An 11,723-nucleotide genomic window follows, 5' to 3' on the forward strand; every position below is an offset into this window, starting at 1 on the left:
CTTTCTGTTGATATCTATCTCAACATTGATGCCCATTCCTCCCACGTAACCTCAGCATCCTCAGGTAATAAGTAATAAAGATAGCTATCAAATATTGAGGTACCTGCCAAGCCTTTGGCTTATACCAGTTTCCCCCAGTTACATGGCATGTCCAGAGGACAATGTAGAGCAAAAGCTGTCAACTTTCCATGCCTATAACAAATACTTGGGGGACACGCAGTATAAAAGAGAAAAGAATTGGGTTCTTCTTGGTCGGGAAGCTCCAATCCATGGTTGACTGTGAAGGGTTTACAACACGGTCGCATTTACCAGGCGAACACTTCCGCCTAGCCATTTCCGGATCAAGGCGTCTCTCATAGCTAGGATACCCGGTGGGCCCGGATATCTCCGCCTAGCAAGTTCCGGGCCAAGGGGTCTCGCGTGATCAGGGTCCGTGACATTACATGGTCACGTAAGCGCGCAATGTGACCATGTGATCTACGCACACGCGTAGAGTAGTGACGTGACCTGGCCACGCCCCCAGCCGGTTTTAAAAGTCGAGCGCCATGTTTCCCAGTCTCTCTTCACGCACGTGTCTCTCCCACAGGCCTGCACACTTTCTATCCCTGTATTTCCAATAAACTCTTATAAGCGGATTCTGTCGTGTTTCGTGACGTTTCCTTGCAGGGTAAGAATACAACGCAGCTAAATAACTAACAGACTGGCCCTGGAGCTTTGCATGAGGCCTGTCATTATGGTGGGAACATCTGGCACTCATTTCATGAGAGAATGGAAAGTCATCACGATACGCAATCCCCTTAAGGTGTTTGTCCCAGAACACCTCCTTCTGGGCCCACTTGTAGAAGTTTCCACCACCTTCCAGTAGCACAAAATGGAATGCCAACCATTTAACACCAGGCTTTTGTGGATAGTCCAGAGTCAAACTATGGCCAACAGGCTCCTGAACAGCCTTTTCTGTTGGGGCTGGGCCTCACCCAGAAGCATTGTGGGTAGGAATACGCAAATCAGGTGGATGTGCACTGATAACCTGGTGAGGTCTGATGGGTGAGGGTGAGATGGCTCCAGCAACAGTGTATATGGAAGGCCCCTTTCCCTGAGACTTACCTGTGAATGTTTTCAAATTGCTGGTATCACCAGACCCACATTTCACCCCTTTTCTGAATAAGGAATAGGACACCGACGCTAGCCACACACCCCAAGAACGCCATTGGTTTCAATATAAAACAGTTATGGAGGAAAAACTTAAAAGCACAGAAAGTTCTTTAAGTACCTGTTACCCCACAGAGAAACTTCCTCATGGGGAAACTGGACCAACCTGCACCATGACCACTGTATTGAAGCTTCCACAAAGGAGGCCCTCACAAATACCCCATAGGAAAGAGACCTGGGGAAAGAGATGAAGTACCCAGGGCAGGACAGAAGAGTGTCATGCCACTGTGAGCTGGACAAAAGTGAGTTTAGCTTTTGCTGTGAAGGGACTTGTATTCCAAGCTGGACTCTCCTCGTTTTGAAAGGGAAGCACCAGGTACTGGAAAAGAGGGTGGTTCCTCCCTTCTGCCTGTCCACAGGGTCTCAGCACTCAAAGTTAGGGTGGGTGGGAGGGTGTAGCTCAGTGGTAGAGCATGTGCTTAGCATGACAATCACACGCCCCCCTTGGAGTCTGGCAACGGTGATACGCAAGGTTGATTCAGCACTTTTATTAATAGGCCGTAAGCAGACGTAGAGTCTTTCTGCTGCAATCCTTTAACTGTCCTATCAGATGGGCATTCTGATTGTGCTGCCAGTGGCTAAGCAAGGAGACAACATGTAGATTTGATCATGGGGAAAAAATACAGGTGGTTGCTCTCCTCAAAAAAAAAAAAAATCATCCACAAAGACACAAAAGCCGGGCATTGTGAGACATCGGAATAAAGGACGTGTGTTCCCAGGAGCTGCTGGTCTGAGCAGCCCCAGGGTCACCCTGTGGGCCTGTCTGTAGGAGAGAGGCAGTGGGCAGGAGGCGGGTTGGGCGGGCGGGGAGGTGGGGGGGCGTGTCTCATGCCCCCTTTCTCCAGTTGCTTCAGGTCCAGGTCCGATGGGAGGTCAGATGGGATGGCGGTTGTAGAGGTAGGGAGGGTACAGGCCATCATAATGCCACTGTCGCCACTGCTCCACCGCCTCCCTGGTCCTCTCTTCCTGCTCTGAGGAGGAAGGACAAAGGTCATTGTGCGGTCTAGAGGACACCCAACCCAGCTGCAATGGTTGATCGGCCCACAGCATGTGCTGAGGGGACACTGAGCTAAGTGTTCCTGTGTGCCCAGGAGACTCCCAGGATCAGAGCTGGAAGGGGCCGATGAGCATGTGTACACAGGCAAGAGGGTAAAGTCGAGGTCGTAGCCGGTTGACACCCAAGCTGCCTTACCTTTACTACCAATGAGGGAAAGAGTCTTACTCAGTCACTTAAACAGACGACTAGACACCAAACTAACAAGGAACATAAACAGCCACATGTGGACAAGCCACACCTTGGAAAACTCGTGTATGAGGGCCAGTGAGATGGTTTGTCTGGGGTGGTGCTTGCTGTTAAGCCGAACAGCCTGAGTCCCACCCTAAAACCCACGTGAAAGGAGAGAACCAACTCCCACAAATAGTTTTCACCTCTACATGCACATGCACACATGCACACAAAGAAATGACAGTATAAAGACAAACATGGGAATTATTGACAGCATGGAGTGGTGGATCATGGTACTTTCTCTCTATAAATTGGGTGGGTTTTTTGTTTGTTTGTTTGTTTTTTGCTTTTTTGAGATAAAAATCATATTATGCAGCTTAGGCTGACCTAGAATTCATGATCCTCCGGCATCAACTTCCTGAGTGCTGGAATTACAGATATGTGCCACCATGCCTGACATGTTCTACATTTTCTAAGCTTCAAAACTAACATTTTGTTGTCAAAACTAGCTGGAAAAGGGACGGATGATGCAAGTGTCAGAAACCATGGCTACTGAGGATGTCTCATTCCTGTGTGAGCCTACAAGATGTTCCCCTTCGCCCTGAAATCCCCTTTTGTATTTGGCACCTGGAATGACCAGGTACATACAGAGCCCAGCCCTGGTGGGGGATTTTAGCCTTCCAGACATTTTTCAAGCTCAGTGGAGCAATTCCTCTTCCAGGTATGACTTTGACATGGATGCTGATTAAGCATCTCTTTGTTGACCAGCTGTCCGTTTTAGGAAGCAGCTCACTTGGGAGAGCTCAAACTTACAGTGGCTTAACATAAAACTGCTAACTGAGCCAGGCAGTGGTGGCGCACGCCTTTAATCCCAGCACGTGGGAGGCAGAGGCAGGTGGATCTCTGTGAGTTCAAGGCCAGCCTGGGCTACAGAGTGAGTTCCAGAACAGGCTCCAAAGCTACACGGAGAAACCCCGTCTCCAAAAACAAACAAACAAATAAACAAAACTGCTAACGGGAAGCAGATTGTCATGGGGCACAGGAAAAAAGCTGCAGGTGACATGGAGCTGACCTAGGCCCTCTACATATGTGGGACAGTTGTGTAGCTTGGTCTACTCGTGGGAATCCTAGCAGTGGGAACATTAGACCAAGAGCCTGTCCCTAATGCTTTGGCTGGCTTCCAGGAACCTATTCCTCATATGGGGTCACTTGCCCAGCCTTAATACAAGGGGAGGAGCTCAGTCCCACCTCAGCTTGATATGCCATGCTTTGTTGATACCCATGGGAGGCCCTGCTCCTTTCTGAATAGAAACAGGAGGAGTGGATTGGCGGGTGAGAGGACTGGGGGAAAGGGAGGAGAAACCGCAGTTGGGATAGAAAATAAGACCATTTGATTGGAAAGTCTAATGAATAAATTTAATTAATAATTTTAAAAAAGGTATCTTATTGCCTGCCAATTGTTACGTCTAGTTTATAGCTTTCAATATTTGTTATTTTTCACTACCCTGAGTCCTTAAAAATCACATAAATAGCTGAGTGGTGGTGGCACACGCCTTTAATCCCAGCACTTGGGAGGCAGAGGCAGGTGGATCTTTGTGAGTTTGAGGCCAGCCTGGTCTACAGAGCAAGATCCAGGAAAGGTGCAAAGCTACACAGAGAAACCCTGTCTCAAAAAGCAAAAAAAAAAAAAAAAAAAAAAAAAAATTGATTCTGTGGTGAGCTAGGCTGACTCTCTTTCCCCTTTCTTTATTAAGCTCTGGAGAGACCATTTAGGTCTCTCTTTCTCCCTGCTCATGTCTTCATCGTTGTGGACCAGCGGGAAGATCCCCCAAGGCCTCCATGAATGTGATGGAGAAGAGCAGCTGCTGGCCGGCAAACCTGACCTCCCTTCCTAGGGCGTCTCCTAGCACATCACCGTGTGTGACTGTGCGCCTTTTCCAAGTCTCACTCTTTCCAACTGTAAAATGGAAATGGTAAGTCCTGTCTTCAGAGGGATGTTGCAGGGATTGTCATACAAATGCTCAATGCCAACAGCTGCTGTAGTGACAGTCCCCAACACCCTCTGCCCTGCTGGTCCTCTCTGTTCAGGTGGGACTCAAGGACCACAGTCCTAGTATCCTCTGAAGCCCCACACCCCATCTCATCACCAGAGAGAAAACAGTAGTGTTATTCCATCCATATGCTAGAAATTTGAAAATGATACATCTTGCTTGCTTTATTTTTTGTTTGTTTGTTTTTGTTTTTGGAGACCGTTTCTCTATGTAGCCCAGGCTGGCTTCAAAGCTGCTTCAATCCACCAAGTGCTGGGATTCCATACCAGCATCACCAGGCCTAGCAAAGGCCTGAAACATTTAAAATGGCACTGTGTCGAGTGTCATTAGGAACAGTGTGAGTAAAAATTACACTGAAGGAAATTTGGATTCCAAACCCTCGGATTTTAAAAACAAGACGGCTCTCCTCAGCTGCTCGCCAAGATCAACAAATCTCTAACAGAAGCATTTGCTCCTGCGGTGACAATCTGAGTTCCTTACACTATGTTCCCAAGAGAGTTTGATTTCCTAGGATTTGAGCCCAGCACCCGCTTGCAGGGCTTCGCTAGGTGCCACCTGCAGGGGAGCGGGGACAGCTTCAGCCCTCGGTCCCCAGCAGCACAATCTTTTCACTGCGCCCTTAGAGGAAGGACCACCTCAGCCATCAGAGCCCAGAAGCCAGGAGAACAGAAAGCTGACAAAACCTGAGTGAAGGCTTTGTACCCAAGCTTGTGCACCAGGAGGTTCCAAGAGACCGTGTGGGAGCGTGTCAGGCTTGAAATTGGAAAAGACCCAAAGAGAAATGTTCATATCCTCATTTCTCCCCCCCCCCCCCCCCCGTCTCCCTTTCTCCCATCTCCCAGCCTTCTCTCACTTAAGTGTCCCTATGGATGTTTGTTATGGGTGACACTTGAGACCACTAGCCAGCTGTGGTTCAGACAGAACCTTCCGGAGCGCCTATCTCCACCCACACCTCCTCCACTGAGGCCTGGTGTGAGCATGTCCTGAGGGCAGATAGGAGCCCCAAGTGTAGGAAAAGAGTGTGCCCATTGCCTTGTCAGAGACCCTGGGCTCTCTGCATCTTTTCTCCTCTATTGATAAGAGCGAAAGCTTAGTAAAAAGGCCACCTCCGACAGATGAGTGAAGGCACAGAAACCCATGGGAGGATAAAACCTTCCAGGATCCATGTTGCTATTGGGTGATTGAGAAGCCAAGACGGAATAAAGATATTAGAAGTCAGGTACAAGGCAGGGTAAAAAGAACCAGCGCTTTTCTCTGTCGTCTGTTCTCTGAACCAGAATGTTGTTATGGGCTGGGGAGATCAGTTAGTGGATAATGATCTTACCACCTACAAGTGTGAAGACCAGAGAATCAAAATCCATGTAGAATGCTGAGTGGGCACAGTGGCCCCAGCCTCAGAAGGTGGAGACAGCATCTCCAAAGAGAGCTGGATAATGAGACTAGCCATATTGGCAAGCTCTGGGTTTGATTGAGAGGCCCTGCCTCAGTGAATGGGGTGGAAGAGCGATCAAGGATGATCCCTGACATCAACCACAGACCTCCACATATGTATGCATGAGCACACACACATGAAAATGAAAGAAAGAAAGAAAAAGAGAACACTGATTGTAGTGAACAGGTAAGTAAGTGGTCTTGATTTAACTGGATAAAGTAGCACCTGGAATTGGTTCATTGATTTCTAAGGAACTCATGATCATGACTTTGACATCCACCCATCAACCCTGTAGGAGCCAAGTCACAGTTTGGGGTGCTCATGGGGGGAGTTTTATTTCCATACAGTCAGCCAATAACTCCCTGGTCTCCTCTGTCCCCAAGCCAGCGTGTCCCCAACCCTACATGTCCTTTGTCCTCTTCCACAACTTTTCAAGCCTGCACAGCCATTTTTTTTGACTTGTTCTCTTCACATCTACCATGGGGTACTGAAAATGGATCCCCTGCCCTTACCTCCCTCCTCCAGTCAACAGCAGGGAAACATGGGGACAAGCCCGGGCTGGCTTTCCTCACTATGCTCTCCTCCCCCAAGGCTGCTGCTGGAGAGCTCTTACCATCTCTTTGTTCCTCCACGAAGTTCTCAAACTCGTTCCTTTGTTCCTCATAATACTCTCTCCGCAGCTCATCATCCCGCAGCTTCTGTCTGTTTTCCGCTGTGAAAACAGTTACTCTTGAGAAAGGAGCAAGCGGGGCACGTGTGTGAGCAGCACCACACTGCACCCGTGTGTGAGCGGCACCACACTGAGCCCGTGTGTGAGCGATGGCAAACACCACACTGTACCCAACAAACTGGATCTGCTGATGTGAAGAGGATGATCAAGGACTTTGCTGAAGTGGTTTGTGCCTCACCTGGACTTTAAAACACGAAGGGCCTGAGAGACCACCCTATCCAGTCACTCCATTTTGCAGAGGAGAAGACAGAGGCCAATAAGGGGAAAGTGCTTTGGCTCTGGTCACAAAGTTAGCGGTGTGATCCAAGTACCAGGCCACTTAGAAACTTGAACTCCCGTGATGGGAAATGAACTCTAAAGGTTAATTGGATTGAAAGTTAACTTTGGGGCTGGAGAGATGGCTCCTCAGTTAAGAGCACTGGCTGCGCTTCCAGGGAACCTGGGTTTGATTCTGAGCACCCACACGGCAGCTCACAATCAGGGAATCCAGTGCCCTTATGCTGGCCTCCATGGGCACTGGAATGCATGCTGTGTACATAATATATACATGCTGGCAAAACACCCATAGACATCAGGTAAAAATAAAAGTTTTAAAAGTTCATCTCACGTGGGTGAATACCTTCTGTCTCAGCAAGGATGTGGGGGTTAGCACTGAGATTAAAAGGGTAGGTAAGAGGGCCTGGCCAGATGCCTCAGTGGGTGAAAGTGCATGTCACCAAGCCTGATGACATGATCCAATCTCTAGGACCCATATGGTAGGAGAGAACTGACTCCCACTGGCTGTCCTCTGACATCTGCTTGTGCACGGTACCAGGTGTGCACTTGCTACATACAAAAGGCACAGACACACCCAAAGTAAATGCATACACGTCACTTACAAAGTAAAAGCAGAAAAGACGCCATTCTTTCACTTCTTAGGAGGGACAACCCCATTGTGCCGTTAAGAAGGGTGTGAAATCATGTGTCAGCAAGCTAGGGAGTGTGACTCCATGGTAGAGCACTTGCTGAGAATGTGCAAGTCCTAAGGTTCAATTCCCAACATTGCAAAATAACAGTAATATTCAAGCAAGTTTTCACCAAGCATGGTGGCTTCTATAATGAAGGTCCGAGAGCTGTGATGCTCTGGAAGATGATATGTAAAGCTCTTTAAAGGTTCTTATAATGTGTCCTTCAACCGGAAAGCACACTGAAGGCCTAAGGGTCATGGGCACTTCAGGAAGAGTGGGCCCCTCAGATTGCCTCCCATTCTCAAGGGTCCCCTCACATCACAGCCTGGAGTACAGAGCTTGTTGCCCCCTGACACTGACATGCAAGAGGAGAAAGAGAAGCAGACGAGCTAAGGCAAGGGCAGTGCTCATCAGCTCGACGGCACAGAGTGTTGGACTTGTCTACCACGCACAAGGCCTTGAAGTCAATACCTAGTACTGGGGGGGGGGAGAAGAGGGGGGCAGGAAGACAGCTCAGCAACAGGGTACTTACCACCAAGCCTGACAACTTGAACATGAACCCCAAAATCTACATGGTGGAAGAGGAGAATCAGTGCCCATAAACTGTCCTCTGACCTCTATGCACACTGTGGTATGTACATGCGCACATACACACAACCCAGGGTGAATCAATGAACGGGATTTTTGTTTGTTGTGTTTTGTTGGGGGAGGAAAGAAGGAAAAAGAAATAAGGGGGATAAAGGGAAGAAAACCTCAAATCTCTCCTGGAAGCAAGAAGCTTATACTGATAAGTAAACATGTGAATACTAATTAACTCATTAAATCCAGGCTATCTGTGTATTTGCCATAGTACAGATTTCTGAAGGAAATCCTTTGTTTCTTCCTAAAGTTGCCTTTATTTACAGTGGCAGAAGACTTTATCCTGACAGAAACGGTCCACAGTCCAGTCCATCTCCACATCCTATAGAATCCTCAGGAGGTGATTCAGGCTCAGAGAGGTCCGCTGACCTAGTGGAGGCCACACAGCAGCCTGGACACTTACAGAGTAGTGTCTCCCTTCTGACTCACTGGCAGCTCTGATGTGGCTCCAGATATCAGAAAGCTGCCACAGGAGCGCTCAGGTTTGGGCAGGACATTCTGAGTGACTACCCATTCCTGAAGAAGCAGCTTTGTAAAAGAAGCCATCCAAAAATTGGACATCTGATGTAACGATAACAAAGAATGATCTCATTCTCTACCAAAACAGTGTTTTATAGGATGTGTCAACATACACATTGTATACATCTTTTAAAAGTAACTGGGCATGGTGCCATGCACTTGTAATCCCAGAGCTGGGATGGAAGTGGAAGCGCTGTCCAAGGGGCTTGCTGGCCAGCCAGACTAGGCTAGCTGACAAGTTCCAGGCCCCTGAGAGACCCTGCCTCAAAACGAAAAGTGGATGGCAACTTAGAAACGACACCTGAAATTGTCTTCTGGTCTCCACATGCATGTATACACACACACACACACACACACACACACACACACACACACACACACACACAAATATACATCCATCTGATTCCTATTCTAAAGCAGTTCCAAGTTCAGGTTATTCCAAGGTGATGCTCCTCTACCTGTCCACAGCAGTTGGTCCCAGTGACTGCTGATGTACTCCTGTGAAGTCCTGGGGATTCACTTGGGTATGCTGGGCCTCCCCCACTGCCCGCCTGCCTGAGCCTCCGTCCAAGGTGAGAGACCTCAGGCTTAATCCTACCCCTCATTATTCCGACTCAGTTTCACAGGACAGAAGATAATTCCCTGTCCAAACCTGTTTCCTCCCGCAAAGTCTGCCAGAGGTTGCTTCTCTGATTGCAATCAGGGACTGCACCTCCAACCCAGACTTTCAATGTTGCTTGACATTGGCCTATTTCAAATTTGAACATTTGTGCAGTCTGGCAATTTTCCTACTGTGGTTGGTTAGACTTCTAAAATTTAAAAAAAAAAAATGATCTGCAAGCATGTCTATCTCCGTTCTTCCCCATCATTTGAAAATAATCCTGCTGTTTTTACTGAACAAGAAGTCACCTTGCTGACTGTGGTAAGGGACACAAAGAGTTCATTCATCCATACACACAAGGAAAGAATCAAGCCGTAGACTCAACCAGGACAGTCTGAGCTCAGAGGCTTGGAAGAATCAGTTCAGGGAAAGGAAAGTCCAAGGCCTCCTGGGTCGGAAGGTCAAGAACCAGAGTCTTCAGGTCCTGGAGACTCCAGAATTCACAGAAAATTAAACTGAAGAAAAGCAAAACAAAAAACCACCGGCTCCCTCCCTTGATACATTGCCCCCTGCCTCTTTCCTGGGCCTATAGGTAAGGAAATTGGAATCAGAGGGAGGATGTGGCTGCAGCCACTCAGCAACAGACTGCCTACACTTCTGAGCACTTAGGTCCCTAGTACTGGTCCCCTGAGTGCCACATTGTTGTCCTGAGTGCACCATGCCACTGCTCCTTAAAGCACACTGAAGTGGCCTATTCCTTTTAGACCTAGCAGACATTCCCTCTAAGTTTTTTTCACTTTCTGAATACAACTCAGTGCCACATCTTGATGTGGCATAGTTTTTACTGTTCCTTATCTCAATGCCACAGTGATCCAACCTGTGACCCACAACCAGTGAAATATGATACCATGTCTACATTTTTATTTCATGTGTTAGGAACACATGTATGCCGCAGTGTGCATGTGGAGGTCAGAAGCCAACTTGTAGGAGTCAGTTGTCTCCTTCTACTATGTGGATTCCAGGGATTGAATTTGGGTCACCTTCGCCCATTGGGCCATCTCACTGGCCCCAAATATGGTACGACTGCTCATTTAGAGCTCTAGTTCACCCTAATATCCGAGGGCTTTAGCATTCTATTGTGAGAGGGAGACCATCCGGCTTCCTTACCATTGACTTCGTCTTGGGATTTGGGAGACCTCTTGCCACGCCTCTTGAGGAAATTCGAGGCATCAGATTCTTGCATGAAAATCTTCTTCTCTTTCACACCTGAAACCAGAAAAGTGCTCTTCACAACCAGCATGGAGTGGGGGAGCAGGAGCCACCTGTCCTACGTGTAAGGATGTCCCCTGGACTCACCTTCTGGTGCCTCTTCTCCGGCTGCCGGTCTGCTCCCCACGGAAGCACTGGTCCCCTCTTGTAGCACTGTGGGATAGGGTACAGGGACAGGCTGCAGCATCAGAGCCCCCCAGTGGGGCTTCAATAATTCTGGGTGCAGTAGATGTGGGGCCCTCTGCCCCTCAACATACCAGTCACGTAGCCAATCTTTATGAGAATCTACCATATGAGCTGACTTGTTTCCTATTTGTTATCTTTGCTATTTTTCTCTGTGTTATATTATCTTGTACACACACACACACACACACACACACACACACACACACACACACCAAGAATAGCTACCTTAATAAACACTTAACAAACACCCTCCTTTCCACCTATGGCACCTGAGCCAACTGACCTATATAAAGAAGGTCTTACTGTGTAGCTAATGCAGCCCACCCTTTCCGCCCTCCCATACTCACTACACAGGAGCACCGTGGCCATGAGCAGTGACAGGAGGATGACTGGTCTCCAGGACATCTTTGTCGCACCCCTCCAGAGACCACGGGGCAGAGGATAAGATGAGGTGCCTTGGAGCCCCTAGTACTGCTGAAGCTGCTGCCCGTGAGTCCTCACTTCTGAGTCAGGCAGACAGGCAAAAGAGAGAGAAACCGGAGGCAGGAAGCTGGGGTGCCACTGGAGGAGAGAGGGAGGGGTCCTGGCTGGGCTTTCCATTGGCTGCTCCTGGCCAGAGCACTGGAGATGTTTTTGGCGCCTGGCAAAACCTCCACAGAAGCAGAGCTTGTAGTTGGTGGGGGCCCTGGCAGGGACAGGTTGGAAGTGTCCTTTCCAACACCCATCCATGCCCAAGGAGGTGCTTTGAAGAATCCTCAGCCCGAGTCAGGGTGGGGAGGCCAATGGCATGTTAGAATGAGTTCTTTGCATTTGCTTGAAGGAGGGTAGGATCCTGGTAACCAGGGCTGTAACATGTGGGGCCAGAGGAAGAGGGAATTACTGAGAGATCATTTGCATTCAAATGTCAGACAAGGA

General features: G+C 48.6%; 1 protein-coding gene across 1 annotated transcript; it reads right to left on the reverse strand.

Annotated features, from left to right (window-relative positions):
- Nucleotides 1-1,682: 1,682 nt before the first annotated feature.
- Ucma (upper zone of growth plate and cartilage matrix associated) lies at nt 1,683-11,347 on the reverse strand. Its single transcript, XM_028892378.2, has 5 exons — nt 11,156-11,347; nt 10,710-10,775; nt 10,521-10,619; nt 6,531-6,629; nt 1,683-2,180 (listed from the first exon to the last, which is right to left on the reverse strand). Exons 1-5 carry the CDS (start codon nt 11,211-11,213, stop codon nt 2,083-2,085), a joined length of 420 nt encoding a protein of 139 aa, XP_028748211.1. The 5' UTR covers nt 11,214-11,347; the 3' UTR covers nt 1,683-2,082.
- Between the last annotated feature and the right edge of the window lie 376 nt (nt 11,348-11,723).

This window comes from Peromyscus leucopus, chromosome 5 (genome assembly GCF_004664715.2).
Source record: "Peromyscus leucopus breed LL Stock chromosome 5, UCI_PerLeu_2.1, whole genome shotgun sequence".
Lineage (NCBI taxonomy): Eukaryota > Metazoa > Chordata > Mammalia > Rodentia > Cricetidae > Peromyscus > Peromyscus leucopus.